This window comes from Pezoporus wallicus, unplaced genomic scaffold (genome assembly GCF_028554395.1).
Source record: "Pezoporus wallicus isolate ANWC-B61680 ecotype Strahan unplaced genomic scaffold, APGP_CSIRO_Pwel_v1 contig_1739, whole genome shotgun sequence".
Lineage (NCBI taxonomy): Eukaryota > Metazoa > Chordata > Aves > Psittaciformes > Psittacidae > Pezoporus > Pezoporus wallicus.
This window is the reverse complement of record NW_026637351.1, coordinates 382,018-409,558: the sequence shown is the minus strand read 5'-3', so window position 1 is coordinate 409,558 and position 27,541 is coordinate 382,018. Positions and strand designations below refer to the sequence as shown.

Here is a 27,541-nt window from a genome sequence, read left to right as displayed (position 1 = left end):
ATCGCGCAGGCGCGGCACAGCCTAAAACGTCATCGCCCCGTGCAGTGACGGCGGTATTCTGCGCCCCGCACGTGGCGGTGTTGACGGATGGAGGCTGATGGCGGCTGCGGTGGCGGCGGGGGTCGGCGGCGTAGTCCCGGCCCGGCGCTGGCGCTCCGTGGGGCGCTGATGGCCGCCAGCGGTGGCGGGAAGCTCGTGGCGGCGCCGTACAGGGAGCCCGGGTCAGTGCCGATGCTTGGGGGGATGCAGATCTCAGCAGTAGAGGCCGGCCCGCTGCACCGCTCGGAAGAGTCCTGCACGGCCAGGCGCAGGCCTTGGGGCGCTCCTCGGCAGACTTTGCTGTTACTGAAGCGCCAGTTCTGAGCTTTATAGTCTTGACGGTTTTCTGGCACGATTGTGCACCCGCAGATGGGCAGATGCTAGTGGCAAATGCGTCGAGTTTGACGAAAGTAACTAGGTTGGAAGGCACCTTTTAAGGTCATAAAGTCCAACCATTACCCCAGGGCTGCCAAGACCACCACTAAACCGTGTCCCTAAGGGCTTCGTCTGTAGTTGTTAAACACTTCCAGGGACGGTGATGCCACCACTTTCCTGGAAAGCCTGTTCCAATGCCTGAGCATACTCTCTGTGAACAATTTTTCCTAATAATCCAGTCTAAACTCTCCAATATGCAGAATACATGGTTACTTTGCCAACAGTTCAGAATTTCTTTTTGGTATATGTGTGCGATCCAAGCTTTTAAACTTCTGTTTCTGTAGCTCTTTGGGAGCCCATTCGGCAGAGGTGGTACTTCTGCATGTTGCAAAATAGGAAAATAATAATAGTGTGTTACAAAAGAGTTGGCGCTATTCATAGTTAAGCTCATGGTTGTTGTAGTTCCAGTGTTTTTAGTCTTGCTTTTTTGTTTGCAGTGATGATGGTCTCTTCGTGTTTGATTGTGTCAATGCAAAGAAGCCCACCTTAGGAAATGAAGGGTGAGAAAATCTGCTTAGGTAATCTGCTGTTTTCTTAGAGGGTGCACCCTCTCCTGAGATTATGTGATCATGATGAAATAATAACATAAGAGAGATGATAAAAACGATGATAAAAATAATGGTAAAAATAATGTGATGAAATTATAAGATGAGAAAAGAAATTAATGGAATGACTCCTCTATCAGCTGATGATGTTTTTACTAACCCTGGTGAATATATATATTATTTTTTTGTTCCTTTTCCATCCCAGAGGAGTGGCTACACCTTTTTCTTGTTTAGAGAAACACTAGTAGTTTAATCAATGATTCTGTATGGCTCTTCTCAATCAAGATAGCTATGGAAAAATGCTGCATTTTTTATTAGACCATCTAAGTTAAAAAAAAAAAAACAAAAAAAAACACAAACCTGTTACGTAACTCATCCTTCAAATCTGTTCTGTAAGTCAGGAGATTTCAAACCCTGGAAAAAGTGTTTTTCTTGGTTTAAGTTCAACCACTGGACATTGTTTTACCTGTATCCAATTTCACTATTTTCTCTGAAATTTATGTAAAGATCTGCTAGCACAAACCCTAGTGTTGGTTTTGTTTCATTGTTTGTATTTTTAGGGAGTGTTGTTTGTTTACTTGGTTTTTAGCAGGTAACAATACAGACTTAGTCTTTTTATCAGTTTCCTTTCTCTTGGTTTTTTTCTTTGCATTACTGTTCAAGTTGGTCCAACATTTTAACCACAAATAAAACTTTTATAGCTGTACTTTGTTCTTTATGCTTCTTCTTGGTGGTGTGACAGCAACCTTCTCTTAAGGATTTCAGTAACTCTCAGGTTGTGAACTGTGGTTCCTCTTCTCTCTATTAGGCAGGATGGAAAACAGACAGATAAAGGAAGTGATGACATCCTAGCTTTTGCCTTCTCTCCATCAGGAGATTATTTTGCCTTAACAGATGACAACAAACGTCTGATTCTGTTCTGTACGAAGCCTTCTTGGGAGTGTGTTAGCATCAGGTAAGGAAGCAGGATGTTGCATGTCACTTTGTTACAGAGTTATGGCTGCTTAATTTAGAGTTATAAAATAGTAGTACTTGCGATGTTGCCTTTTGTTGTCAGTAAGCTTCCTTTTTTTTAACTTGTACTTGCTCAAACAAATCTAATGTTCTTGGGAATTCAAAGATATCTGTCAGAAAGTGATGCATGCTATGCCCCACACCAAAATGGAATTGCGTATGTTTATGTTGTTGGCCAAAGAAAGGGTAGTCTTGTCTCTTGTTCCAGAAGACAGTGTTTGCATTTTAAGACATGAAACTTTACATAAGCCTCGTGAACATCGGGGTGGGCCTGTAAGAGTGATGCTGACGAGTTTAATGAGTGCACTGACCATTTCTGTTGATTTGGAGGAAGAGATGTTTTGGGGAGTTTGAGAAATCTCTTAAAAGCACATCTTTAGAGATGCTGGCAGTTGTCCTTCAGTCTTCTTTGAAGACAGTCTGTAGCTGTCCACTAGAGGTCCTCCAGTTTCAAGTTTTCTGCTGCTGCTTGTGACAATTGTCTGTAAAGTAAGAGGACAATGAAGGACTTCGTGAGAAAGTGCCTCAGCATGTGATGTCTCTGTTTCTGGTGATCTCTAACAAATGTGAGGCCCTGGTTGCAAAAGAAAGTGGAGCCTCTGTCAGCTTGGCTGTGTGTGAGGTATATGATGGACCTTTGGTGGGTTAACCAATGTTGTAGTGAGTAAATAATCACTGACAAAACCAGAGAGGGCAAACTTCTGTTCATTCTGCTTTCTGTTTTTCACTGCTGCTCTGCCTTGTATGTCTTGCTCGTAATACATCATTGGATAATTGTTTGATATTTCAGTTTTCTGGTGAAAGATCAATCAGGGCGACAGCTGCATTTTTTTTTTTTTGAATGTCATTACCTCCTGTTAGGAAACTGGGAATACAGGCAAAAAAAAGTCTCTGCATGAAAAAAAGAACTCCAAAGTTGGGCTATGCACCTTGCATTGGTGTTTTGTGGCAAGCTGTATAAAGGTTTTCATGTGGTGCTTTTGTAGTCAGCTTGTTTCAGACGAGGAACTTTGGAATCTTTGTGCTTAATATTAAAGGCAGTACAAGGAACTTGGTGCAAGACTTTTTCTTGCTGGCAAGGTAATCTATTTTAAAACTGTGCTGCCTGAGCCTGGAATGTGTCAGTAGGTATTCTTGTCCTATAAGTTTTCTCTTTGGTCCTTTATAAACAGTCACTAAAAACTATTACAATTCTGTCTTCCTACCTGAAGTACAGTGTATTATTCTGTTGCCTCCAGGTGGTCACCAAAGTTCACAGTAGGTGAATAGAAATGTTCATTCTCTGTGATTCCTGGTGTTTGCAGTCCTGTGTTAGCACATAAGACATAGAGGGGTTTGGAAAAGAGGTGTTACGGAAAGCAAAAAATAACAGTACTAACAGTAGCTGTTAAGTTGCAGAAGCATTCTTCAGACTAAGTGATTAAACCTTTTTTAAAACTTGTTTTCTGACATACATGGTTCTTACATTTATCTGAAAAGTTGTAAGAAAACTGTTACCTGCTGCACTGGCAACTGGAACTGTAAGATACCGGCAGGTGATGAGGGAAAGTCAGTGTTCAAGTTCAGGGCTTTGCCTGGACAAGGTATCCTGAGACTGTGGCTCACTGACTGGATGCAAGGAGGAAGAGCCTGTGAGGCTCATAAAGGAGAGCTGCCTTTTATGGTAAAAATTGTCAACTAGAGAAATAGTTTCAGCACAGTTTCTAGATGTCTTGCTGCAGAGGCCTTACTAGGAGAACTGCTACATTGTCTTCTATTTTCTATGTGTTTAACTTTTATTTTTATTGTGGAGAGTGCAAGAAAGTCTACCAGCTTTCTGTAGAGTACTGGCAGGCTGCCTAGACAAAATGCTCAGTTGAGAAAGTACCTAAGCAAAGTGCAGGCATGCAGTTTTAATGGTCTCTCTCTTTTTTCTCCCACCCCTCTGCTGTTTGCTAGTACATAGTTTAGTCATATAATAGGTCTCAAAAGGGCTGTTTTGGCCCATACCTTCCCTTAACATTATTCTCATTGCTGCCATTTCAAGAAAGTTGCATTTGAGAGCTTTTTATCTCATGGTCTGTTTAACTGGGTCTGAATCCAGACTTGCTGTAGGTGCCATCCAGAGCTGTTCAAACTCTGCTGTTTTTCTTTCAGGTGTGTGACCAGGAGATGCACTTCCCTGGTTATTACAGCTGCAGAGGATAAGATTCTGGTTGCGGACAAGTCTGGTGATGTCTATTCTTACTCAATAACAGAACCCCAAGCAGATGGAAAACTTGAGCTGGGTCACTTGTCTCTGCTACTGGATGTTGTAAGTATATGTGTCTGTGTACTTAGCGTACAATTCTTCATTCTTGCTTGTGTTTGGATCTTTCATTGTTGCTCTTGTCCCAGATTTGGGAGCTCCTTTTTATATAAGTGAAGTATATGGTTTGGATTTCTTCATTCCAAGTTTGTGTTTGCAGAGTTTGGTAAAGAAACAGGCTTACCAAAGGGTTTTGTATTCTTGGAGTGTGAGTGTTCAAAAAGTCTTCATGGTGCAGTCACAGAAGACTTGGTGATAGGAATATAGGGATATATGGGAATTCATGCTGTCTGTCGTGTTGGTTGAGCTCTCCAATGTGGTAAGTTTGTTTCTTTTTAAGATGCAGTGGGACTTCCACCTGTACTGTTGCAGGTTAGTGTCTTTCCCTGGACATGGTAGTCAGTGTCACTTGTCTTAGTAAATAAGAAAGTCACTATCATAATATTTGTACTTCTATTGTCGGTACAAAAGCATGGCTTAATGTTTGCACCTGCCATTCAGAGTCAGAAGAAACAGTTTACTGCTTATCTTTTTTTTTCTCCTGGTTAGGAAGAATTATATTAAAACAAGCATTGAACTACTGGGCACCAAATCTCTCCTTCCCTTCACCAACAGGCGCTGAGTCCTGATGACCGATACATCTTAACTGCAGACAGAGATGAGAAGATCAGAATCAGCTTGGCAAAGGCTCCTTATTATATTGTATCATTCTGTCTGGGGCACAAAGAGTAAGTTTGTTGTGTGCATAGGTTACTGCATGCAGCTCTTCACTGTGCATCAATGGATGAAGTTATTGTCTCCTCAGATCATATTAAACAACAGCTAGATCTGAGTTAGAATCATGGAATGGTTTGGGTTGGAAGGGACCTTTAACGGTCATCAACCAACCCTCCTGCAATGAGCAGGGACATCTTCAGCTAGATCAGGTTGCTCAGAACCACATCCAGCCTGGCCTTGAATGTTTCCAGGAATGGGGCATGTGCCACCTTTCTGGGCAACCTTCCAGTGTTTCACCACCTTCATTATAAAAAATGTCTTCCTTGTATCTAGTCTGAATCTGCTCAAACAGGTCCATGTCTTGTATTAAGGACTCTAGAGCTGGATACAGTAATCCAGGGGGGGGATTACTGTATCCAGTAATCTACTGTACTGGGGATTAATGTATCCAGTAATCTCTACTCAGCAGAGCAGCTGTGCAGATTACCTCCCTTGACCTGCTGGCCATAAAAGACTCCAGAGCCTGGAGATTGTTAGTTCAGGATGAAGGCTACCTTCAGTCTTAGGAAGAGAAATCTTAGGAAGTATTTGTGGTTTGGACATACACTAATAGCATCTCAATGCTGAGGTCAGACTTGGAGGTTCTGTGGTGATACAATAAAACCACATCTGTATCGATAGGAAAGATAGAGCACTCTTTCTGCCTGGATATGAGACTGCTGGGAGCTGGGGGCTGCAGAATGGTCCCATGAAGTAGATTCAAGGAATCGTGCTTTTTAATGTGGTGTTTTTCGTGAGATTGGTTCTATTGCTATGGGCAAGAACTCAAAGGCAAGTAGAAGGATTTGTGGAAGGTAGATCATAGGGATATCCCTGTAGAAATATGATGTGCTGCTGTGTTGTCAAGTCTAATAAAATGCATGGTTCACTCTGGATAAAGTGGGAAGGATGATCTTTTCTTTCTTCTCCATTTTCAAGTGAAGATCCTTCCATTAGGCATGACCCTGCACAGAGTGGAGAATATACCTAATTCTCCTTGTGGGGCTGCTGAGTTACTTGGGGATAAAAACACTGTTCTAGGCACACTTTTCCACAAGATGATGCAACATGGTACAGTCCACTCACTGTATTGGAAACAGGAGTGAAAGAAAGCCAGTGTGACTGGGAAACTTGAGATATGGGTAGCAACATATCTAAACTTGCCCACCAAAGTGTTTTAATAAAGCATTTAGGATACAGATTAATTTGGAGTGTCAGTCTGATTTTAATAAGATTTTGTAGTCTAACCTGCAGAACTGGCATGGTATAAAAGCAAGAGACTAATGTTAAAGACCTAAATAGTCTTTGATCAGGTCAGTTTTATATGGGTCATCATTGTTGTGTTTTAAAAGCATCCGTTGTGTTTTAAAAGCCAACATGATGCTGGATTACATCACCAGCAGAGATAAAGATGTCATTATCCCACTCAGCATTTGTCAGGCTGCATCTGGAATACTGTGTCCAGTTTTGGTCCCCACTTGGACCCCGCTTTGGACAGGTTGGAGAAGGTCCAGAGAAGGGTTACAAAGATGATTAAAGGGCTGGGAAGCCTGCATATGAGGAAAGGCTGAGAGAACTGGGTTTGTTCAGCCTTGTGATAAGACGGCTCAGGGAAGACCTTACCACCATGTTCCAGTACTTAAAGGGTGGCTACAAAGAAGATAGAGACTCCGTTTTTACAAGTATTTGCATAGAAAAGAGAAAGGGGAACATGCTACCTGAGTAAATCTGTCTCCAGTGGCAGTGTTCTCAGGCAGGAGGAAGTCATAATTCCTTGAGGGCAGGTGGGGAAATACTTTTTTCTATTAAGTAGAAAGTCAGTAGAATGTGTAGTATATATACATTGTATTAAGTACTGTAGACACATTTTTTCTTCCTCCTCATTAGCTTGATGTGGAGAATCTGTTTATTATAAGGTTCTCTTTGAAATTGATGTTTTCATTTACTGTGTGTGTTTAAAGACCAGAGTGTCATGCAAGAGATTTTAGCTTTTGACTGCTTTCCCTTTAGGTTTGTAAGCAAAATATTTGTAATACCCAACTATCCTGATCTGCTGTTGTCAGCTTCTGGGGTATGTATGGCAATTTCTTCAAAAAAGTATTTTTTTTGAAAGTTTAGACTTTAAAACCATTGTTTGCTTGTGTTTCCCATAGTTCTTTGGGATACTTGGAATAATCTTCGTGATTTACAGCATGAACTCTCTCCTCCCCCTTTCTCAGCTTTCTGTTCAGTGTTAACCATTCTATTGGTAGATAATATAAGAGCCATTTACTGTGCTTATAGCAAGGCTAGGTTCATAAGATCTTTGGAATGGAGAAATCACAAAGTCCTCAGTGTTTCTTCATCATTAATTCTTGCTTTGAAACGCAAACTTTAATCATTGGGCTATTAAAGAACTTTGAAGTGAATAGGTATTACTGCCATGATGAGTGTCTTGAGAATGAATGGCCTTAGGATTTTTTTTAGAGCTTTTAAGATGATAAAGTTGTTCCCTTTAAACCCTCCCACTTGTTTTCCTTTGTGGGACTTCCTTTGAATTATGTTCTTGCTGGTATGTCCTCATAGTGCATCCATGTTGTGTAGAGATTGCAGTGCAGTGCTACATAATGCTTGGATGAGGACTGAAGAAGTATTTCCTGCCCTTCCTCCCTCTCTCTTTTCTTAAATAGATGGCATTCTGCTGTCATGCCACACCTGTACAGAGGGAGTAGATGGAGTTGGTCTAAAAGAAGGGAAACAATGTGCTTTGTTTTCTCAGACTACCAAAACTGCATAGGAAACAATGTTTCTGTGAAGATGTGAAGACTGCAATAATTCTTAGCGTTTTGCTTCAGCTGCTGCTCTTGCTACCCTATGGCTCTTGTCTCTTGTTCTTCTGATTCTGTGATAATTCTTTAAAGAACTCTGCATTAGTGCTGTGTATGGCTGTATTTATTCTTAGCAAATGCTCTTTGAGGACTGTTTTTCCAGAGAGGTGTTTAGCTTCTTTCCAGCAGATTACTAAATCAAATGAGAATTTGGGTGATAACAAGAGTAAGGGCAGAGAAGTGCAACCTGGAAGAACTGCCATTAAAATGCTGAGCACATGTATTGCTTTGCTATTTGAGACAAACTTGAAATGCACTCCTCCAGCTATGCAATTTCCACTTCAAAAGGAGTATTAAAGTTAGCATGATTGAATAATTTAGAATAGAGTGGGATAATTATGTTAATTAAAATGCTTTATCTGGAATTTGAGGTCTTAATGTGGGAAGCTGCTCAGGGAAATAGGAAGTAGCTGAAGGCCACAAGCAGCCTCTCTTTGCCTGAGGTGATGTTAGTAATATGCTTGTGTCGCCTTCCATCTGTCCAGGATTCAACTCTGAGACTCTGGGAGTACAAAAGTGGTGAAGAAGTGTATTGCTGTCATCTAAGTAGCATCTGTGGGACTGAGGCAGCCAAAACTGACCAGGTATGCCCTGCTATCCTCCTGATTCGTGTGACTCCTAAATGTGTTTGTTAGGAGTTCCTCTTTTCTGGCGGTGGGTTTGGAAGCTATGTGAGACCTAGCAACCCAGTAACCTGGGATTTCAGGAGAGGAAGAAGGTCCCTGAAATCCGTTCCTGTGACTTACGTGCATTTCTAAGAAGTGCCAAGAGGTGACCAAAAGCAGTTGTTTGTAATTCTTCCCAAATACTCTGCACAATGGACAAAGCTTCACTTGGAAATTTTTCCAAAACCACTGGTACTTTAGTCTCTTAGCTAGAAAATACCTTGTAACATTGGAAAGATCTAAAGAGTCACACAATTAAAAAAAAAACCAAACAAAAAACCAGCAAACCCCCAACTTAGAATTTCAAGTGTTAAAGTTGCAATTTATCTGGTCAAAAAGAAGTTTTGTAACATTTGTAACCAGTCACCTGCAGTGGTACTGCCCTGTGGGGACAAAGCACTGGGCTTGTTCCTTTGGGTTGTTCTGAAGCTGGGCAGTGTCAAAAGTTAGTATGAGCTCTTATGTGAAAACTGAACATCTTCTCTTCTTAGTTCTTCTTAGCTTGCAGCCTGTACATGAGTGGTATCATATAGCCTTTGTGGTGCTACTGTGATTTGGGATGCTAATCTAATGTGAGCAGTGGTTCTGGTAGTACTCAGTCTTTGGTTTTGTTCTTTCTTGTCACATGAACTGGCATACAACCCTATTAGCAGTGAAACAGCATTCATTCTTGTCCCTAGGACCAAGCCCCTAGGGACAGACCTGACAATTCCAGCATTTTTTTTTCTGTGCAGAAGACATCAGCAAGTTGTTCTTCGTGTGGGAGTAATAATGTGCAACTTTTGTCTGTATATAAGCCCAGAAAGGCAGCTGCTACTTATGTCACAGCATTCAAATGGGAATCTTAGTTGAGGCCTAGAGTTCTTGTTAGCAGGAACTCAAGTTAGTATCTATATGGACAATTTAACCTGCTTCTGAACTTGAAAGTATATTTTAAAGCGCACCTCTTTTATGAGAGGTCTCTATCTCAGATGTGCTTTAAAGCATATCAGCTTGAGTCTGGTGCTTTAAATCTTTGAAGCAGCTACTGCTTATGTTTTTCATAAGCAAAAAATGGGGTGTACCAAATTAGGAGACAAGCCCATATAGCTGGTATCCTCTTACATTCTGGGTGCAGGAGGATTTGAATGGGGAGGGGAGTATGAAGATTGAAGCAAATCTACAAAATTACTTCTGGAAATAAGCAGCTTGGGGAGTTTCAAAGCCAAAGTGTTTTATCTTTGTGTTCAAAAGTAGCTAATGAGACTGCTTTATTGAAACAAGGTGGTTTGATAACCACTAAATCCATGTCTGAAGTAATGTTGCAAGGCATTTCTGTTGGAGGGAAAAATGGTTTTATGTTAAAATACTTTGACTTCTAGCTTTATTGGATCATCAAGGACTAGTAAGGATCTAGCTGTGAAATGGGGAATCCTAATATTAATTTTAAAAATGCTACTTGCTGCTTAGACTAGCTTAGCATTTAGTAGGATAGCTTGCATGTAAATTAAGTGTTTGATCTCACGCTGAATCCTAACTCCATTGTTTACAAGTTTGTAAAAAATAATATTAAACTATATCATAAACCTCAAATGTAGTGTTGGATAAACTAACAGAGGTTAGAGGGAAAAATACAAACCTTGTTGCTGAGAGCAGGAATTGATTTAAAAATAATCTCCACCTCTCTAAGAATGTTCTTGAAGACTTCTGAATGTAGTTTAGTAATACTTGCCTTGTCTCTTAACACACTTGATAAGGTGTGTTCCATAGGATACTCTTTATGATGGAGTCTTTCATAGAAATTTGGAGTGCTTTTTGACTGTTTGAGGAGTCGCTGTTTAGCATCTTTACCTTGGTGTGAGTAAGCAATGACAGAAGGGGAAAAGCCGCAACTGTGGGTTAATAAATATAACACAGCAGTTAATAAACTGTATTCCTGCAGTGTTTTGTAGTTCTTCTATCCACTGTCATATGCCTCTCCTAACAGTGGTCTTGGAAGCCTCAGGCTTGCCTGTTGCTTTAATCTACAAAATTCTGCTAATTGCCTACTCTTACAAGCATTCCAAAATCTGTCTCTGACACTAAATTTGCATGATGCTTGAGCAGTGCAGGAGACTCAGTTGGCCTCTAGAATTTGTACATCCTTGGAACAGTGATCAGGCATCATGTCCCAGCAATTACAGATAGATAAATGACAGATATAAACCTTAATGTGGTGCATTGCCACATTTGTGTTGTATGGCTACACAGCTGTGAATATGTACTTTCCCTATGATCAACAGGACCAAAGGGGAAAGACTTGTGTTTTGCTGGCATCATAGTTCCAGAAGATGATCCAGAGATGATGTCTGGTGGTAGTATTCAGTTATGCTACACATCCAGGTGTATCAAAGATCATCTTCACAACCTAGAGTGACATTTTTAGCCTGAATTTAAGTGAACAGTCTCTTGAGTCAGTGCTTTTTAGGTTGTAATTAGCATGCTGTCTGCGAATGACTGGCAACCAGAGGTGAGGTGGGGGTTTAAGTGTTTTTTTCTTTTCTTTTGCTTTGCATTTCATTTTTACCACTGATAACTGCTGTGAATGCAGTGAAGCTTGAAACACAACTTGAAGCACAATGATAATGGAATCACCAGTAATGGTGTGTCATGTGAACACATAAATGTGGGTTATTTTGCTTGGCAGATGATGAATACATGTCTGTTTGGGGAACACGGGAGTATTTTTTACAGTGTAGCGGTGGTTTCAGTTGATGGATTGCAGATCCTTGGTTCATTTTCCCACTAGAATGGGAGTAATTCTCTAAATTCATAGTGCTATATTTTTCCCACTTCGGAGCTTTCACCTCATGCAGTCTCTCAGCAGAGGTTTGTTTAAAGTCCAGAACATGAATTGCACAACTCTACCCCAGTAGTCCAGTACATTAATTTTTCATGGGGTCACCCCTTCTCACAGTTGATATCAGAAGTTAATTTTAATGTGTTGGCAGGCTGATAAGTGTCACATAAATGCTGAATAAGTTCAGAGAGTATCAAGTGAACTGTTTATCTGTTTATCACAGACAGCTCTTACAGCTTTTCTTGAAGTTAACTGATTTCATAGGCTTGTCCTTGAACAAGATACTGCTCTGGGGCTTGCATTCACTGTGCTTATAGTTGACTTACCCACACATGGAAAGGAAAGAGCTTGCAAAGAAGATGCCCTTTCTTGTCTCTGTCCAGCTGTGAATAGCACTTGGTTCAAATCAAAAAAGCTTCCTCCTCCCTCCCCTGGTGAGGTTGGAGGAGAGCTGCTATGTACCTCAAGTTCACAGAACCCTTTGTCTCTCTGACAAAGCACTCAGCTGTGTAGGTGGGCTCTTCCCATCACTGCATTTACCCTGTGTGTTTGCCATGACACAGACAGAGAGGCAGAGCTTTGTTATGAGAAATAATTGCCTCAGTTTTTAGGTTTATATATATTTATCTTGGCTTGTTCCCTTAAATGCCTAAAGAACCCACTGGTGGTTACAGTAAGAGCTGTCACTTCTACACATAAAGCTGTGGTGTAAATGGCTCCGTAGTGCAGTAGCCACATTTAGATGTATTATTAGTTAGATGTATTATCTACAGAAAGCCTTTCTGATTCAGCCCACTTATCCTACCTGGCATTTGGAACTGTAAGCATTTTTTTTACGTCCGTGTGAAACAGGGGTCCTGGGTCCTTATGCTAAATATGGATTAACAACTTACTGTTTCTGCAGAGTAGCAAGAGACTAGACCCGTGTGTTTCCCAAGAGCTCTGAAACATCAGCCTTTTAATAAGGTTTTTCATAAAGGGCTCCTCTTCTGTACAAACAGGCAGTCAAGTACATGAGTGAAAAGTGTGTGCATGCTGCTGTTCTTGCTTAAGATAGTATGTCACAATGGGTTTTATTTTTTTTTCTCATGGTATGATATAAATATAGATGAAAATTAGAGTTCCACAGTGCATATTTATAGTTACACAGCTATATTTATGCCATCAATTAACTAACTTTTCTGCAGTTGGTTTATCTTTTAGTAGTACTGTTGACAAAATAGCTTCTGGTATTAAACTTGCTGACTTGAATTTTGGGAGCTGTACAGCTTGTTTTGCTTTCCTACATTGATTGCAACATTCCAAAACAAACAGCCTGACAATGCCTCTATGTCAGCTGGCAGCTCAAAGGGTAAAATCCCATGTTTACTCCCAAACTCAACTTAAGCTGATGAAACAGAAGTTCTGTTCTGTATAGTGACCAGTGTTGCATTAGGGAAAGAGGTGAGGGCTCAAGAGGGACTTGAGGATGCATCTGAATTCTGCCAGCAGAGCATCAAGATGATGTATTCCCTGCCCTATAGGGAATAACTAGCTACATCTCTAGTGGGAGGATTATACTAATCAGAAGCGCTGGGTATCGCTGCTTCTAAAATATACTTGAGAATCAGCCTTTTGCCTTTGCAGTTTTGTCTTTCACATTATATAACAGACACTTTTGTAAAAGCACCCTAGGGCATCTTCTTGCACTTTCCCTGCTCCTCCCAAGTTCTTCCCACTCTAGGAGCCTCAAATCAGTTGCAGAATATTTCAAGTAGTATGGTTTATGCAGCAAAGATTTTTCTCTAATTCTCTCCCAGACAGATAAAATAAGGTATCTTCTAAATTGGGAGTGTGTTGCCAGTATTTTTTTATTGTTCTTGTGGGGGGGATTTTTCTGTGGGGTTTTTTATTTATTTTTTTTTTATGAGGAGGATGGCCTCTGGCAGTCTTGTCTTGTTCTTCAGAACATGTTTTCTGTTAAGTGGTATGGCTTCACCCAGACACATGTTGAAAAAGCAGACAGTGCAGCAAGGATATTAGCTATGCATCACTATCTCCTTTTTTTTAAAGCAGCTAATGGCTTATGTTTATAATCTCTAAGTTGCTAGTGTGATATCCTGGCTGAGCAGGCTCAATGTTGATGGTTTGCCATTAGCATTACAAGAGAGGATGTTTGAGGGTGGCATACTTTTCGTTCAATTGTTAGCTTATCCACTAAGGGTACTTCACTAAAACCTTTACATTTGACTTCTGTTTGGATGGCTGTGAAGGGAGAAGTATGGAAAACTTAATAAAGCAGCAAATACTGGTACAAAAATATACTTGACTGTAGTTTAAAGGTAATTATGTTGCTTTACTTGCTGTAAATTAATACATCTGCTAAATTTTAAAAGCCAAGACATGAAATGGAATGTGAATTTTCTGTCCATAAATGGTCTTAACTTACAAGGATATTTCTTTTTCTTTTCCTACTAGAAATACACTGTGTCAAGAATAACCTACTGCTCTCAAGGTGGTTTTGTTGCCATTCTATTTGACTGGTAAGATTAAATGAAATAGTGGGTCAAATTGTTGCAGCTTTTTGCAAAGGCAAGAGCAGCTTTCCCTGTTGGCTGCTCTAACTCCCCCCGGCCTGCAGTACTTGGTACTGTGGATCTTCAGGCATCTCAGGCATGTCTCTTGAGTCCTCATTGTACTTGGTCTGAGTTCAGAGGTGAGTGCAAGGGTTACCCAGCTTAGTTGAATTTTGCAGACTTTGTGATGCCATTCCTTCACAGGAGGAAATGCAAGGCTAGGATGCATGTGAGCCCTGGTTTGTGCTCAGGATGTCTCCCTTAATTGCTGTGCTTAACCCATGTGTTTTGTGTCCTGTTTTGTTCAGGGTGCTGTGGTGATGGAGTGGCCAAAATTCTGCTACTATATTCTGCTCCTGTAAATGGGATTGGCCATTCTGTTTAAAACCTCAACATTGCTTCAGTTTAAAACTGGGGGGGGGGGGGGTGGGCTACACTGACTTGTGGGTTCAAATGTATGTATTATGTAAGGAGAGAGTGCTCAGCAGCTGAAGGGTTTAAGCTGGCGGGGAAATGTCTTGCAGGGATGGACAAGCCCTTTTTCCCTCTCCACAGCATCTTAAGCCTGGCAAGGAAGCTGTTCTTCCTGACAAAGCTTGCCAAAAAGAAAGGGAGCAATTGCCAGAGCTGCCTGTACAATGAAATTGGCAAGCTGACCCCTCAGTGGATTTGCTCTTTGCTAGAGCAAGGAGCTTAAGTTGCTTCCCTTCTGCATGGGCATACAAACTGGCCTTGGAAGGGGAAGCCATGTCAGCTGAGGCCTGTGCCAATGTCACTTAGCCCAGGGGCCCCGCCATGCTCTGTGTCAGGCTTTTATTTCCAGCTTCATGGCCCAGCATTTCTAAACAGTGCTGTCATATGGATCTGGTAAAACACATAGGAGAGGGCTGAGCTGTTCTGCCTTGGCACGCTGGGGACCTGTCTGAGGGAGACAAGAAACTGTACATAGGGGCTGTGCCTGCTAGAGGAATGAGTGCTGAGGGGAGAGGTAGAGATAAGTGCATGGCTGTTCTTCAGCCATGTCAAGGTTTCCTGTCCTTCTCATTCTCTCCTTCCTTCCCAGGCACGCAGTTCCTTTACTTTTCCTTTGTTATGGCTAGTGCTCAGCTACATATTCCTTCAAGTAGGCCTCCTCTGTAGGCTGCTGTGCCCATGATGCAGCACTCCTTATATAAATCTTTAGTAAACCATATGAAATTCTCTTTACTACTTTTTTTTTTTTTTCAAGAAAAGACAGAGTTGACTGCTTTTTCATTCATATAACACTTGAAAATACATTTGACGTGTTAGGTATTTACAGCTTCTGCTTAAAATATGTAAGCAAACTGCACTTGAAATGCTTGGGTATTTTTTGCAATTCCTAATGGCCTTGCTTCAGCTCTGTTTGGAATTAGAGTGGGTGTTTGTAGTTTGCTGAACGAGTAATGGCTGTAGGTGGATTCGGTAATAATGGTAATTAAGTTTTTCCTTTCAAAAGTATTCCCACAGTCTACGTCTTTCAGCTTGATGCCGTTGCCAAGCAGCTAGTTTACAAGCAGCAAATCTCTTTGAAGCATAAAGGTTGGGACATTGCGTTTGAGGAAACAGGAGAGCTATGGATGTTGCAGGAAGACAGTGAAGCTCCTCTACAATTGTACAGACCATGTGATGGACAGTGGAAGGTGGATACCTTTTTTATGCTAACATCCTGAATGTTTTGTGTTGTCTTGAGGCCATAACAAAAATGGAATAAACTATGTTCTGTGACAGCTAAGTGGCACACTTCTCTATGTCTTGAGATGGAGTAAAAGCCATAGATACGCATCTCATTCTACTTCTCTTCTGCATATAATGCAAAGCTGCTGAGGGCTTGTTACAAATACTAGTCTCTTCTCTGGTAAAGCTGACATCTGGTGTAGCAGGATCAAGTTAGAGCCATTGTCAGCCACTGTATTCTGCGCTTTCAGCCATTACTTGTGCTTTCTGTGTGCTACACCTGAGTATTTAAAGAAAACCCCACAAAAACACAAAATCCCATTGTGGTTTGCTTAGGAATGCTTTTCACACAGCATTCTCTATGCCTTCCTTTGGGGACAAGGCATTCTGGGACCATTAAGGGGATTCTTTTTTCGCTGAGAACAGAGAGTCAGAATTGAGGGATGTGCTGTCAAGTTCTCTGTAATAGCCTATTCAACAACTGGAAGCTCGTTTTTTAGCTTTGTAAGTCCCTAGCTAATTATGGCATAGTTGTGAAGTGGTTTCAAATGAACCTTCTAAGTATGTTTTTTTGACCATTATGTGTTCCTTGTGGTATTCTTTTTCCTCACAGGGTAGTAGTAAGTGGGAATCCATTTTCTTCTCCTTCAAGCTGGAAAGCTTCCTCAGCAGAACACATGTTCTCAGACTGTGACTTTCTATTGCAGTCCTGGAAAAAAGGAGCCCAAAAGAGATCTTGGAGGATTTACGCTCACTTTCCTTTTCACTGTACTCCTCTGAGAGCTGCATTTTCAGTGTGTTATGAAACATGAGATTGCATGATATTTTGGGAATAATAAACAGTGTCCCTTCTTTTCCTAGGCTGTAACTGATGACAAGGGATTACAGAAGATGACAAAATATCTTAAAGACAACTGGGCAGTGTTTGAAGGTGAGAAATTTGGCTGAAAGGCCCAGGAAATGCAATTTTTACAGCTAAAGCATAAAATTTAGGAGCAAGATGAGAGTTCAGGTCAGTTCAGGTAGCTGTTGAAGTCAGTCTTTCAGTTTTCTCAGTTTCAAGCTCTGTCTGGTATGGAGGTTAGTGCAGATCATGAAGTGTGTTCAGATTACTGTTATCAAAGACCATGTAGGTATTTAGATCTGAATTGTAGCATTATAACTGTTTTGCAAAGAGAACTTATCACAGGGATGTATGTAAACACCCTATGACAGAGCAGCTGGAGTCTGTCTAACTGCTGTAATATCAAATATTGTTGTTTGTCATCTTGTCCTTACCTGGCAAGACACTTTATCAGGAGTACAGGGGAGATAGTAAGAATGGAATAGCCATGGGAGGAGCAGCTTTCCTGTAAAGATGGGCCATTTGGGTCCAACTTGGCAAGGTAGATTATGTGGAACTTGCTGTAGCTGGAGGGTGTTACCCTGGATGGTATCACAGATGAAATTGCTTGGTATCAGGGTTCATTCATTTTGTTCTTGATTTCTGCCCCACCCTCAGTCTCTGGCAGAAAAATACTAGTTCAGAAGCAGCCTATGGTTCTAGGGGTTTTTGTACTAAAAAAAAAAAACAAAACAGCACCTAACTTTATTTAGAACCTGAAATTATGGCAGTGGTGGCTACAGGGTAGAGAAAGGTTGCAGCATGTGTTAGTGGATGTTTCATTATATTTTGAGAGTTGATTAATTGAAATTTCTTTCCTGTACTTTGCTAGGAGACTAGGAACCTTCCTTAAAAAAGGTGTTAGTCTCCATTGGTCCTGTGGTCTTTTCTTTCTGGTCATATGTAAAGATAGAAGAGTTGCAGGAATTTGCAGTCTAATGTAAATTCTCCTTAATATTCAGTACTGGATGGTTTAGGGGGTAGCTGTCAGTAAGCTGTCGTTAAGTTGGTATAGTCTTTGAAATCTAAGAGGAAATCAGGTATTGCTTTGGAAGGGAGACTGTTTACATGTAGATGTCTGAGTCGTGGTAGTTACAGCCAGGCAGATAATTAGAAGTATAAGGTCTTGAGTGAAAATGAGACCTCATACTTACAACAAAGAAGTAAAAAGGGCAGGCAGGGGGGAAAAGATTCTGAATGCAATGAAACCGTGTAGCAGATTGCTGTGAAACCTGGTAACTGGCTACATCTGCAGCTGGGAAAGGGGGACTACTGCTCAGATGACAGTGTCTGTTATTGTTAATTAGTAAGGGGAGGCTCATTTGATGAGCACTTATTCCACTGCATAATTAGTGCTTGAAAAGGTAGCTACTCGTTTTGAAAAACGGGATCATTCTATTGTTTAACCCAGTCTTAATGCCTGCATGTAGTTCTTTTATAAACTTGGTTCACCTGATTGCTGATTCTGTAGGACTTACGATACATAGGTTGGTCTTGAAGTATTTGTTGAACAGTTTGACATTCTCTAATAACTGATGTCAGAAAAAGACAGAGCAAGATTTAGTGCAGACTAGTCAAAGAGAGAGTGGCATGGATGTTCAAACTGACAGTGCACAATTTATTCCAGGGCCAAAAGCCAACAACGAAATTGGTTACATAAGACCCTCAAAAGTAAAAGCTGCCCTTTGCTGTGCTCCAGCAAGCGAAAGTTACTTTGTTTGTCTACCCAGAAACGGGGGATGCTGCGCATACATTACTGTGGAGTAGCACACCAGCTTCAGGACTGAACCCTGGCAAATACTGGATTTCTTTCCGTTTATCCTTTAAGATCAAGAACTTTGGGAAGTGGGAAAACATAGGAATACAGAGAGACCTAGAGGTCGCTGACTTTGTCAGATACCATTTGGAAATTTGGACATAGCCAGCTAGTCCAGTTCTCTGTTCTCTGCAGAAACAATCTGATTGGGCTATTTAAATAGCAGTTAGCTCCCTGTTAAACTTGTCTAAACTTACAGTGTTGGAGATGGTATGATGGATATTATGCTGAATTCATGGAAGGCGTAACAAAACTGGGAGTGAATGCTTAGAAAATGCATATGTGCTGTAGGACATCACTATTTGAATTCTACGCTTGGGTTTCTTTTAAGTTAATATTCATGGAGAGAAGTCTAGGAGAGAAGCACAGTTAGGTAGCATACACCTTTGCAGTGCATAGATCTTGGGGAACAACTCAGTGGGATGTCTTAACAATAAGATGCAACAGCAGTTGTTTTAAAAACAGAAGTCTTGAAGTCTGCAGATCTCCTACGTGTAAAGAGAGCTGTGTGCACTCATTGCCTCAATGTCAGGTGCTTGCCTGTGCATGGATTTTTTAGCCAAAAAGTGAAGGTTATGCTTAACTGTGTGGATGCTAAACAGAAGCTTACCAACACAAACCAGGCTTACACAGTGTAAATGCTGGTATTTAAGGAACTGGATAGGATCACAGTAAATGAGTTGAAATGCCGCTATCCAGAATTGCAGTACAGGAAGTGGCTGATGAGACCATTAAGGGAATCAACACTTGTCTTGTGTTCTTGCTTTGCCCGATTGTAGGTTTTATTGGTGCAGAGAGCTACTACAGCAATCTCTACAAGGCTTCATTTGAGGATGTGGACACTTACCTACAAAAGAAAGAGGAAAAGTTACAGCAGAAGAAAAAGAAAAGGCAGGATTTGCAGCATGGTGCAAATGGACAAACAAAAAAGATGAAGACTGAAGAATCATCACTGTGATACTCTGTTGGCTTACAACTTTTGCCATGCTGAAAGGAACTGATCCGATTGCGGACTGTTTTTAAATGTAAGATGAATTATGGAAGAAGACTGCTTTAACCTTTTACTCGGATTTGGGTTTTCAGTTAGTGTGATAGGCCAATATCCTGCTTGCAGCAGATAATGCATTTAAGATATGCCTAAGCTTCTAGCAGCATGCAGGTGTTAGCGCTTCAGTTCTAGGAATCTCTAATGCATGATATATAAATCCTTGAGATAGTATTTTCCTTGAAACGGGATTTTCTTTTTGCCTACTGTGTTTAGGCTTTCTTCTTCAGGGTGGAATTATGGCGATTAAAGTTGATGTGATTTTTTATTTTTTGTTTGCTTTTTCTTTTAAGCTATTTAAAAGGCCTGTTAGTTAATGTAACTAACTTGGTGTACTTGGCTATGGGAAAGGGAATGTAGGGAAAATTCTTGCTGTATAAGAAAGGTTTTAGCTGAGACATCATCATCTCTGTTTTTACCCTTTACCTTCCTTTTATATGATAGGGATTCTGTCTAGCTTCTATTTAATCGCTTTTCACTTACGGCATATTTCTATAGGAGGAAGTGTGAAAATAGATTTTTATATCCCAGAAAGTAAAATGTGTCAATTTTGTGTTACTGGAACATCCTTCTATTGCAATATGATCCTAGTGTGTCTGTGAAAATTGAGAGACCTGTGAGCAAAACTTGGACTGCATTCTGCTTTTTTTCATGTTGCAATTACCCAAGAAATACATCTTTTTATTAGTAGGAGCCTTATTGGATCACTTGTTGCTTCATCACAGAGCAGAAGATATGCATTCATCTTCCAGGTAGCATCATGTTTATATGGAATAGAACATACTTCATAAAACCAGGTCTAGGAATCTGTACAATCCATTAAAAGTACTCAGAATTAACCTATGAACCATGAGTAGTTCTCTAGGTCTCTTTACAGCTGTCCTCTGTTGAGTATCTGGACACTTAAACATTCTGTACTCAAATTTTAGGTACTCTAGAAGCCATTGTTGAGGTGTAACTCGTTTTGAGAATATCAGTGTTCAGCAGTGTAGCGGAACTTGCTGTTTATGTCCTCTCAAAATTGCAGTCTTGTCCTTATTGTGTGTCTCAGAGGCCACGAGTCTTTCTCATGCTGTAGGATGTTGCATGAATTCTCATATTCCTTCTGTTTGGAAGCGCCCCCTTAAGATTAGAGTGTTGAGTGCATTAGTACAAAGCCTTCAGCTCCAGGGTATGATTTTGGTAATTCATTCTAAGTAAAGAACCTGCCTCAGCAAAGCTCTCTTTGGATGAAAATTGTGAAGTGTCAGGAGTGGTATTGTCAGTTCTGGTCCTTAAAGTCCTAATTCTGGCAGGAGCTGCCTTGACAAGAATAAAATGTGAAGTAGTTTCTACTATGTGTATAGTTGTGTAATGTAAGAATGCAGTGTCATAGCCACAAAGACTGTGATCTCGTGTAGCAATTCACCCCCCTCTGTTCAATATCCACCTATCAGGGATCTGAAGCATCTTGTTCAGATATCACTGAATCAATTGAGTGCTCTTGGATTACACTAGGTCTTGGACAAAGAAGAAGGGGGTATGTGTGGGTGAGCAGTTCTACCCCCTCAGGTGCAATAACCTTTTATTAGAGAGTGCTGAGATAAACAGACCTAACTTTACATAATTGGAGCAGATGCTTTTGAGCTGACTTTCTGTCTTTCAAGAGACTGCCTGAACCACCAGGCTGGCCTGGTGGAGTGGCTTACCGGCTCTCGTGACAAAGATCTAGCCTAGTGTGAGGTCCATCTGAGTGCCTGAAGGCTCTTGTGCTATATGGAGTCCTTGCTGTTTCCCAGAAGTTAGCTTGGATAGTCCTGATTTGTACTGTTAATGATCATGTTCTCATACATATGGTGTCCCCCTTACTCTAAGAAGGTGGTGAATGTCCTTAGCTATGCTGAATTAGAAGCAATTATTTCTGCAGAACATCATTGGATATGCATACATATGGGATGTCAATAAATGGAGCAAATGCTTTTCTATATTTAGGCTAGGAGTGTGGTAAAAGTCTTAAACTTGGAGCTGAAATGCAGATGTGAGGCCAGGAGCTTGGTCTGCTGACAGTTTGTAGCCTCTCCTCCAACAGAAGATGTTGAATGTCAGTAATGGAGCTCAACAGATTTCCTGGTAGTTAACCTACATCCCATGCTGATGAGAATCTAGGATTAAGAAACCCTGTAATTTCAGCCTTGTGAAGGACAGTTGCATGTGTAAGATGAAAACCTTTTGACTCTGGTACAGTACATTGGTAATGCATATTTTTCTTGGCCCTCAAGAAAGGGTGAGAAATTGCCATCTGACATACTTGATGATATGGGTGGGAGTGGTGAGGTGGGAGATTGAGGTACCTGCTGTATGATGGTGGTTGTTAAAATTTTGTGGTTTTTGTATTCATCTAATTTAAGAGGTGGCTCTAGGGAAAGCAGTTGGGGAAGCAATTAAGGAAACCCCAGCCCCAGGGTGTAGCTTTGTGGTTGTCCAGGTGAGGAGTTTGGTTGTGTACAAGTTTAGTAGTACTACCTTGCCAGAAACAGGACGGTGCTTGCACTCCTTGTGAACTAGACAGGACAGAGGAAAACACTCTGACTAGTGGGTTTCTTTGCTAGCTGTTGGTGAAAATTGTTTCTTTACACAGAGTGAAGCTTGCAGCATTTGTGAACAAGTTGGAATCTGCAGCCCAAGTTTGTGATGGATCATTTCTGCATGTCACGAGGTGACCCTGTTTTTGAGATGGCAGTATGAGCTAAAGGCAGGACTCTTGTGTCATCAAATCGTTATTTTAGCCATGTCCTCTGAGAATTTGAGGGCTGGTCCCAAGAATTGCTCTGTTGCTCTTACCTGAGGATGGGAGGGATGCTGGAGCCTGTAGCATGCCTGTCCTGCAGGGCCTGTTCCCTGTGACACTCCTGCTCACCACAGAGGTTTCTGCCCTGCCCTGCCTTCTCTTCGTTAGCTTTGATGTTGTGTGTTATGAGTCCATGTGCTAGTCACAGAGGAGGAAAATTCTCTGAGGACAGGACAGGTAACTGCTGTCACTGGGTTGATCACAGATCCTACATGGGATTTTAGCATGAATGCTGGTATTGTTACACTTCCAACAGATAAGAGACTGCCATGTCATTTCCCACCCCCAAGGGGTATTTTTTTCCCCAGCCACCTTTGCAGTGCAGGATATATCTCAGCAGTGATCTTTACTGGCTGTGGGGTGCTCCTGTGATCCCCACCCTGCCCGCTGTGGAAACCCAGACTTTCTTCCAGCACTTGAACTCATGACTGATAATGGTGTCAGGGAGTGACATGGGATGTGGTATCTGACAGATAATTCATGCCTGTTTGTTCTTTTTCCTGCAGTCTTTCCTTTCTGATTCCATTTCATGTTTCCTTTTCTGTGCACACAGTTCCTCAGCTAACGCTGTGAGCCCCTGCATGTCTGTGGACCGCTTAGAAGCGGTCTGTGAAAAGTGCTCAGAGAAAGGAAACTTGCTGGAAGGTCTAAATCCATTGCAGAGTTCCTGCACCTTGACTGGAAAATGGTCAGACACACGCAAATCATTAAAAAGTGAATACTGCTGCTACAGAGCAAGACAACACTAATTTCCCTGGTATTTGAGCTATTCATCTCTAAGGGTCCAACCTGATGTTGCTTGCTTGTGTTTATTTGCTGAACTTGGACTGAAGCATGTATGTGTGCCCAGCAAAATATGGATGGGTCAACTAGGGAGTAATTTTATCGCAGAACTGGGAACTCTCAAATGATTGCAAGGGATATTTGTAGGCCACCTAAGTTCACCCCACACTGTGCTAGGCTTTTTTGTGGTAATTGTTTGACTCCCCTGCTTCTCTCCTGAGCACTGACCATCCAAGGAGCCTTTAAAAAAGCAAGTAAATGGTTTCTTTTCTTTAGTGTTTTAAACCAAAACATATACTTCCTACTCCTGTTGCTGAAAGCCTTTCAGCAAGGCATTGTTGAACAGTGACTTTTTATCTGTGGTAGCAGGAAGAATCCTAATAAATGCAGGCCATTAGCATGCTTTAGAACAGTCCTTACATTTTTAACAAAACTTTGACAGCAAATTTACTATATAAGCTAAAATGTTCCTTTCTTAAAAGAAAAATAATCCCAATACAATGCAGTTGCTTTACCTTCAGGCTAATAAAAAGTTGCTGCCAATTTCCATACACTCCAAAGTCTGTTCTTTCCTCTTTGCTGAAACAGTTTGTGTGAAGTGCTTTGATCTGAAAAGGAAAAGCCCTCCGGGCTTAACTCTTACTGATTGTCCCTGCTGCCATCAGTCCTGGGGATGTGGTGCGAATGAGGCCAGAATGGGGCAGCCAAGTGTGGTAGCTCACAAATGAGAAAAACCAGGACATGATTTGTCAATGGCTTCAGAGGCTGGAAAGAGAAAGGGGTAGAGAACTGAATGACTATACAGGCAGATAGATCTTGATTTCCAGTGTGCACCTCTGAACACCAGAGTTCTGAAAAGTCCTGCAAGAGCTAGAAATAAAGGCTCTTCCACTCCTGAAGTGGGTCATCGCTTGCTACCCCACATCAGCAGTACATGCTGGCACTTCTGTGTTTTCTATGTCTTGTGTTAAACAGAAGAGAACAGCATAAGCAAGTATCTGCTGCTAGTAAACCTTTCTGAAGTGACTGCCGGGGGAAGGCAGTTAGGAAACACAGTAGTCAATGTGAAAAACACCAATTAAAACATCCATTTCAGCATTCCATCTGTGCAGGTTTTTAGGCATGTAGCTTGATGAACTGCCTTGACTGCTGTGTTGCAACCCACCAGGGTTTTGTGTTTTTAAATAAGAACTGTGTTACTGTATTTTCTCATCAGCATGTTGTCAAGATGGTAGCATCCCATATAAATTCTAGTTAGTTTTCTGCAGTGCTGGGTGTCTTGGATTTCTCCATTGCCTTTTCCCCTTTATAATTGCTGTATTTCACATTGCAGTGCTTCCTTTATTTTTTAATATTCCAAAGCTCAGGGAAGGTAGGAGGAGACACTCCAGCTACTTAAATTAAAGACAACATTGATTTGATTTTTTTTTTTCCTACTTCCCAGTTCTCAGAAGAATTCTTATTGTTATGTATGTGCATTTAGATTTACCTTAAGTAATAATTCATCATATCTAAGGCTGGCAATATTCGGCAAATAAACTGGCCATTAGAAAGCAAAGGCTTCTTATTTTCAAGGAAGTAATAATTAGTGACTGTGGTAAGATTTGCATGTACTACATTTCTGGAATACTTTATCAAGAAATTCTGTTGTAAACAAGGCAGAACTGGTTTTTGTCAAGCAACTTCTACTAAGGGCAACGACAATCAACCAGTACTTTGCAGTTGTTCTGAAACTTCTGAAGAGAGTTTCTTTAGGAAGTAGTTTCTACCTGCTTGTTTTAATACGAAGGCATAGAATCTTTGGTCGTTATGGTCCAAGTCTGATTTTCAGCCTTTTCCCTCTCTTGCCACTGCCTTCATTAAAAACCAAAAAAGTTCTTCAAAGCCAACAAACAACCCCCCCCCCCCCCCCAAACCAAATTAGGACAAAAGGCCCCAGTGATTACTCTGCTCACGTAAAACCAGCTATATAGGATTTCCGATTTCTTCTCAAAAATAGTCCCATCAAACCAGGCTGTCCATGGTATAGCCAGGAGGAAGTTTCAACCAGTCTTTGTTTTGGTTTTGTAACCCAGCACAGGTATGATCTACAGTAAAAAGAAATAAAGCCAGAAAAATCCTCCTGTTTCACCTTTGTTTCTATAGAGGGTCCTCTACACAAAAGTTTAATGGCTTGAAACTCGAAGTAATCATTGATTGGATGCAGCATCTTGGGCAGTAGTTGGGTATAGCAGCTCCATTTGGATATGCCAGTTAAAAGCATGGAAAAGCTGCTGCTGTATCTTTACTTCCTGTTAATAAGTAATGGGTCTATTTAGAACAGCACTGAAAAATGGTTAAATAAATCAAAAAGCAATTTTTTTTCACCCTAGGTGCTTTATTTTCTGGTTACTGGGAAGCCCAGCAGCATTATCTAAATAGCATAGGGGAAATCCATGCATGAATTAATAACAAGTACCGTAATTATTAGGAGGTTCCTAGTTCACTTCTTGCCCTCTGGCCCCACGTGGGGCTTTACTGGCACCTGATTCGGAGAAAACTCCAGAACAAACTTGCCAGCAGAGTTTCAAGTTGACAAGCAGGTATTCTTTATTGTGGCGCCAGGAGACACGGGGGATAGCTCCTCCTAACGTGTGTCCCCGAATCGCTGTACAGGTCATCCTTATAGGGTTACTGAGCATATTACATCATTTTCCAAAAAGTTTCCGGCATGCATACAAAAATGTGGTGGTCTTTAAGGGTCGTTTACTTTTCCCAACAAGCTTAATTAACATTACAGACATAGCAATCATCTGCTCTTCTACTTATAAGTTAGTTTAACTGCTCTTATCCTGGACATCTGCTAGTCCGGGATATTCCCCATCCCAGGTCCTGTCCTTCTATTCTGCTTTTCTCACACCTTTTGTATTGAGGCCCTGAGGTCCTGAAACTACCTCCAAGCACCGCAGTTATTTTCCATTACAAAGCCATCAAACTTAACATTGCTTAGAACTGATTACATTTTGTACTTTTGTGCCTCCTTGTCTCACACCGCATAGGCAATGCCCTTTCTCGCTCCTTGGCTGCCTTGTGCCACCCTGCCCAGTAGTTCTGTCTTTCCCTATGCTGGTTACAGAGGGAGCAAGGTTGAGGAACCCAGGCCCAGTCTGTGGCTGGGCTTCTTGCCACGTCCCCTTCTGGGAATGCACAGGACGACGAGAGCTGTCCTCCTCACCTGCTGGGCATGGGAAAGGGGCTCATGGGCCTGCTGAGGAATGCAGGACTGTGTGAGCCATCAGAGCCCTATTTCTATCTGTCCCTCTGGCTTGATGTGTCTTCTCTACCTGATTCCCCTTTGTGTATGCTGCTTGTGCTTTGGCACAGTGCCTGCTGCTCCTGCTCCAGTTTGGGTTCTGACATCTCGTGTCACGCTGACAGAAGTCAGGCTCTCCTGGAAATATCACTGGTATAATGTGTCTCGCTGAGTGAGGTGTATGACTGCACCAAAGAGTTCAGCAATGAGAAACGGGGGAGTCACTCTTCTGTGAGGGCTCTGCAGGGCGTGCAGTCACCTCACCATTCCCATGCTCATCCTTTGTCACTTCATTGAGGGATGCCACCTCTTTATTCCGCAGGCTTAGCCAGGCCTGCATACCTTGTGTGCACCTCAGCTTTCTGTACCTTGTCACTAGGAACCCAGCTGATCTTATTTGCCTGAGGACAGTTAACATGTGCAAAGCTTACTGCTGTTAGCCTATTTAAGAAATATTTTTTAATAAAATAATCTATTTTTGTATATATAGATCGTGTCAAAGTTGCAAGAGATGAAGAAAGGGTCAGGAAGTTGTGCTGCCTGGTAAGCGATGAGCAACACTGCAAGTGCAGCTGCTGCTTTATTCCTTAATGGGATATGTTAGGGCTGAGAAGTTATTTCACCACATGGATGTTTGTTCCTTTCTGCTGCCCTGGGGAGTGAAGCGGTGGTGAGAGGGCTACCCGCTGCTCTTTCTGATCAGCTCCCTTTCATGATGGGGGTTGGAACTAGATGATCTTTAAGGTCCCTTCCAACCCAAACTGTTCTATGATAACAGCAGGCCTGCAGGAATGAGCCTGCAAAAGCAAACACAGAGACAAGACGACAAGCTAAGGGAGATGCCTGCGGCTGGCCATCATGAGGACACAGAGAAGGAAGTGTTGTGACTGTGTCACTTGCTGTTGCCATCTTTTCCTGTTCCCAAGCTGTGGGCAGGGGCTGCAGGAGGGCAGGTAGTGCCACTGAGGCTGGGAGTTGATCCCACCCTGGCCACCTCTAAGCCATGGAGGACTTCTGCAGAAACAGATGCTGGAAAACCAGCCTGCTCTCAGGCTTTACTGGCAGTTCTGTGGTCCACCCAGTTCACAGCCCCCTGCAGTCTGGAGCTGCACACACACACACATACCGAGCTTACATGGGGCAGGCTCCCTGTCGGGGCAGAGCAAGCTCCTATCTGCCTGCAACATATGACGTAGACTCAGTCCAGTCTGCTCTGACT

General features: G+C 41.7%; 1 protein-coding gene and 1 long non-coding RNA gene across 2 annotated transcripts; one reads left to right on the top strand and one right to left on the bottom strand.

The window, feature by feature from the left end:
* The first annotated feature begins 103 nt into the window (after positions 1–103).
* WDR4 (WD repeat domain 4) lies at positions 104–20,267 on the top strand. Its single transcript, XM_057405005.1, has 11 exons — positions 104–221; positions 912–974; positions 1,828–1,974; positions 4,170–4,326; positions 4,936–5,048; positions 7,087–7,147; positions 8,429–8,527; positions 13,884–13,948; positions 15,459–15,642; positions 16,538–16,607; positions 19,155–20,267. The coding sequence occupies exons 1-11, from the start codon at positions 169–171 to the stop codon at positions 19,331–19,333; spliced, it is 1,191 nt and encodes a 396-aa protein (XP_057260988.1). The 5' UTR covers positions 104–168; the 3' UTR covers positions 19,334–20,267.
* LOC130596930 (uncharacterized) lies at positions 1,602–3,323 on the bottom strand. The gene is made up of 2 exons (XR_008971642.1): positions 3,239–3,323; positions 1,602–1,820 (listed from the first exon to the last, which is right to left on the bottom strand). It is a non-coding gene; the product is annotated as an uncharacterized LOC130596930 (long non-coding RNA).
* Positions 20,268–27,541: the final 7,274 nt, after the last annotated feature.

Coding starts and splice junctions, on each gene's coding strand:
- WDR4 (XM_057405005.1), top strand. CDS start 169: ATGGCCGCCAGCGGTGGCGGGAAGCTCGTGGCGGCGCCGTACAGGGAG. Junction 1,975..4,169: donor TGGGAGTGTGTTAGCATCAG/GTAAGGAAGCAG, acceptor TTTTTCTTTCAG/GTGTGTGACCAGGAGATGCA. Junction 15,643..16,537: donor CATGTGATGGACAGTGGAAG/GTGGATACCTTT, acceptor TTCTTTTCCTAG/GCTGTAACTGATGACAAGGG.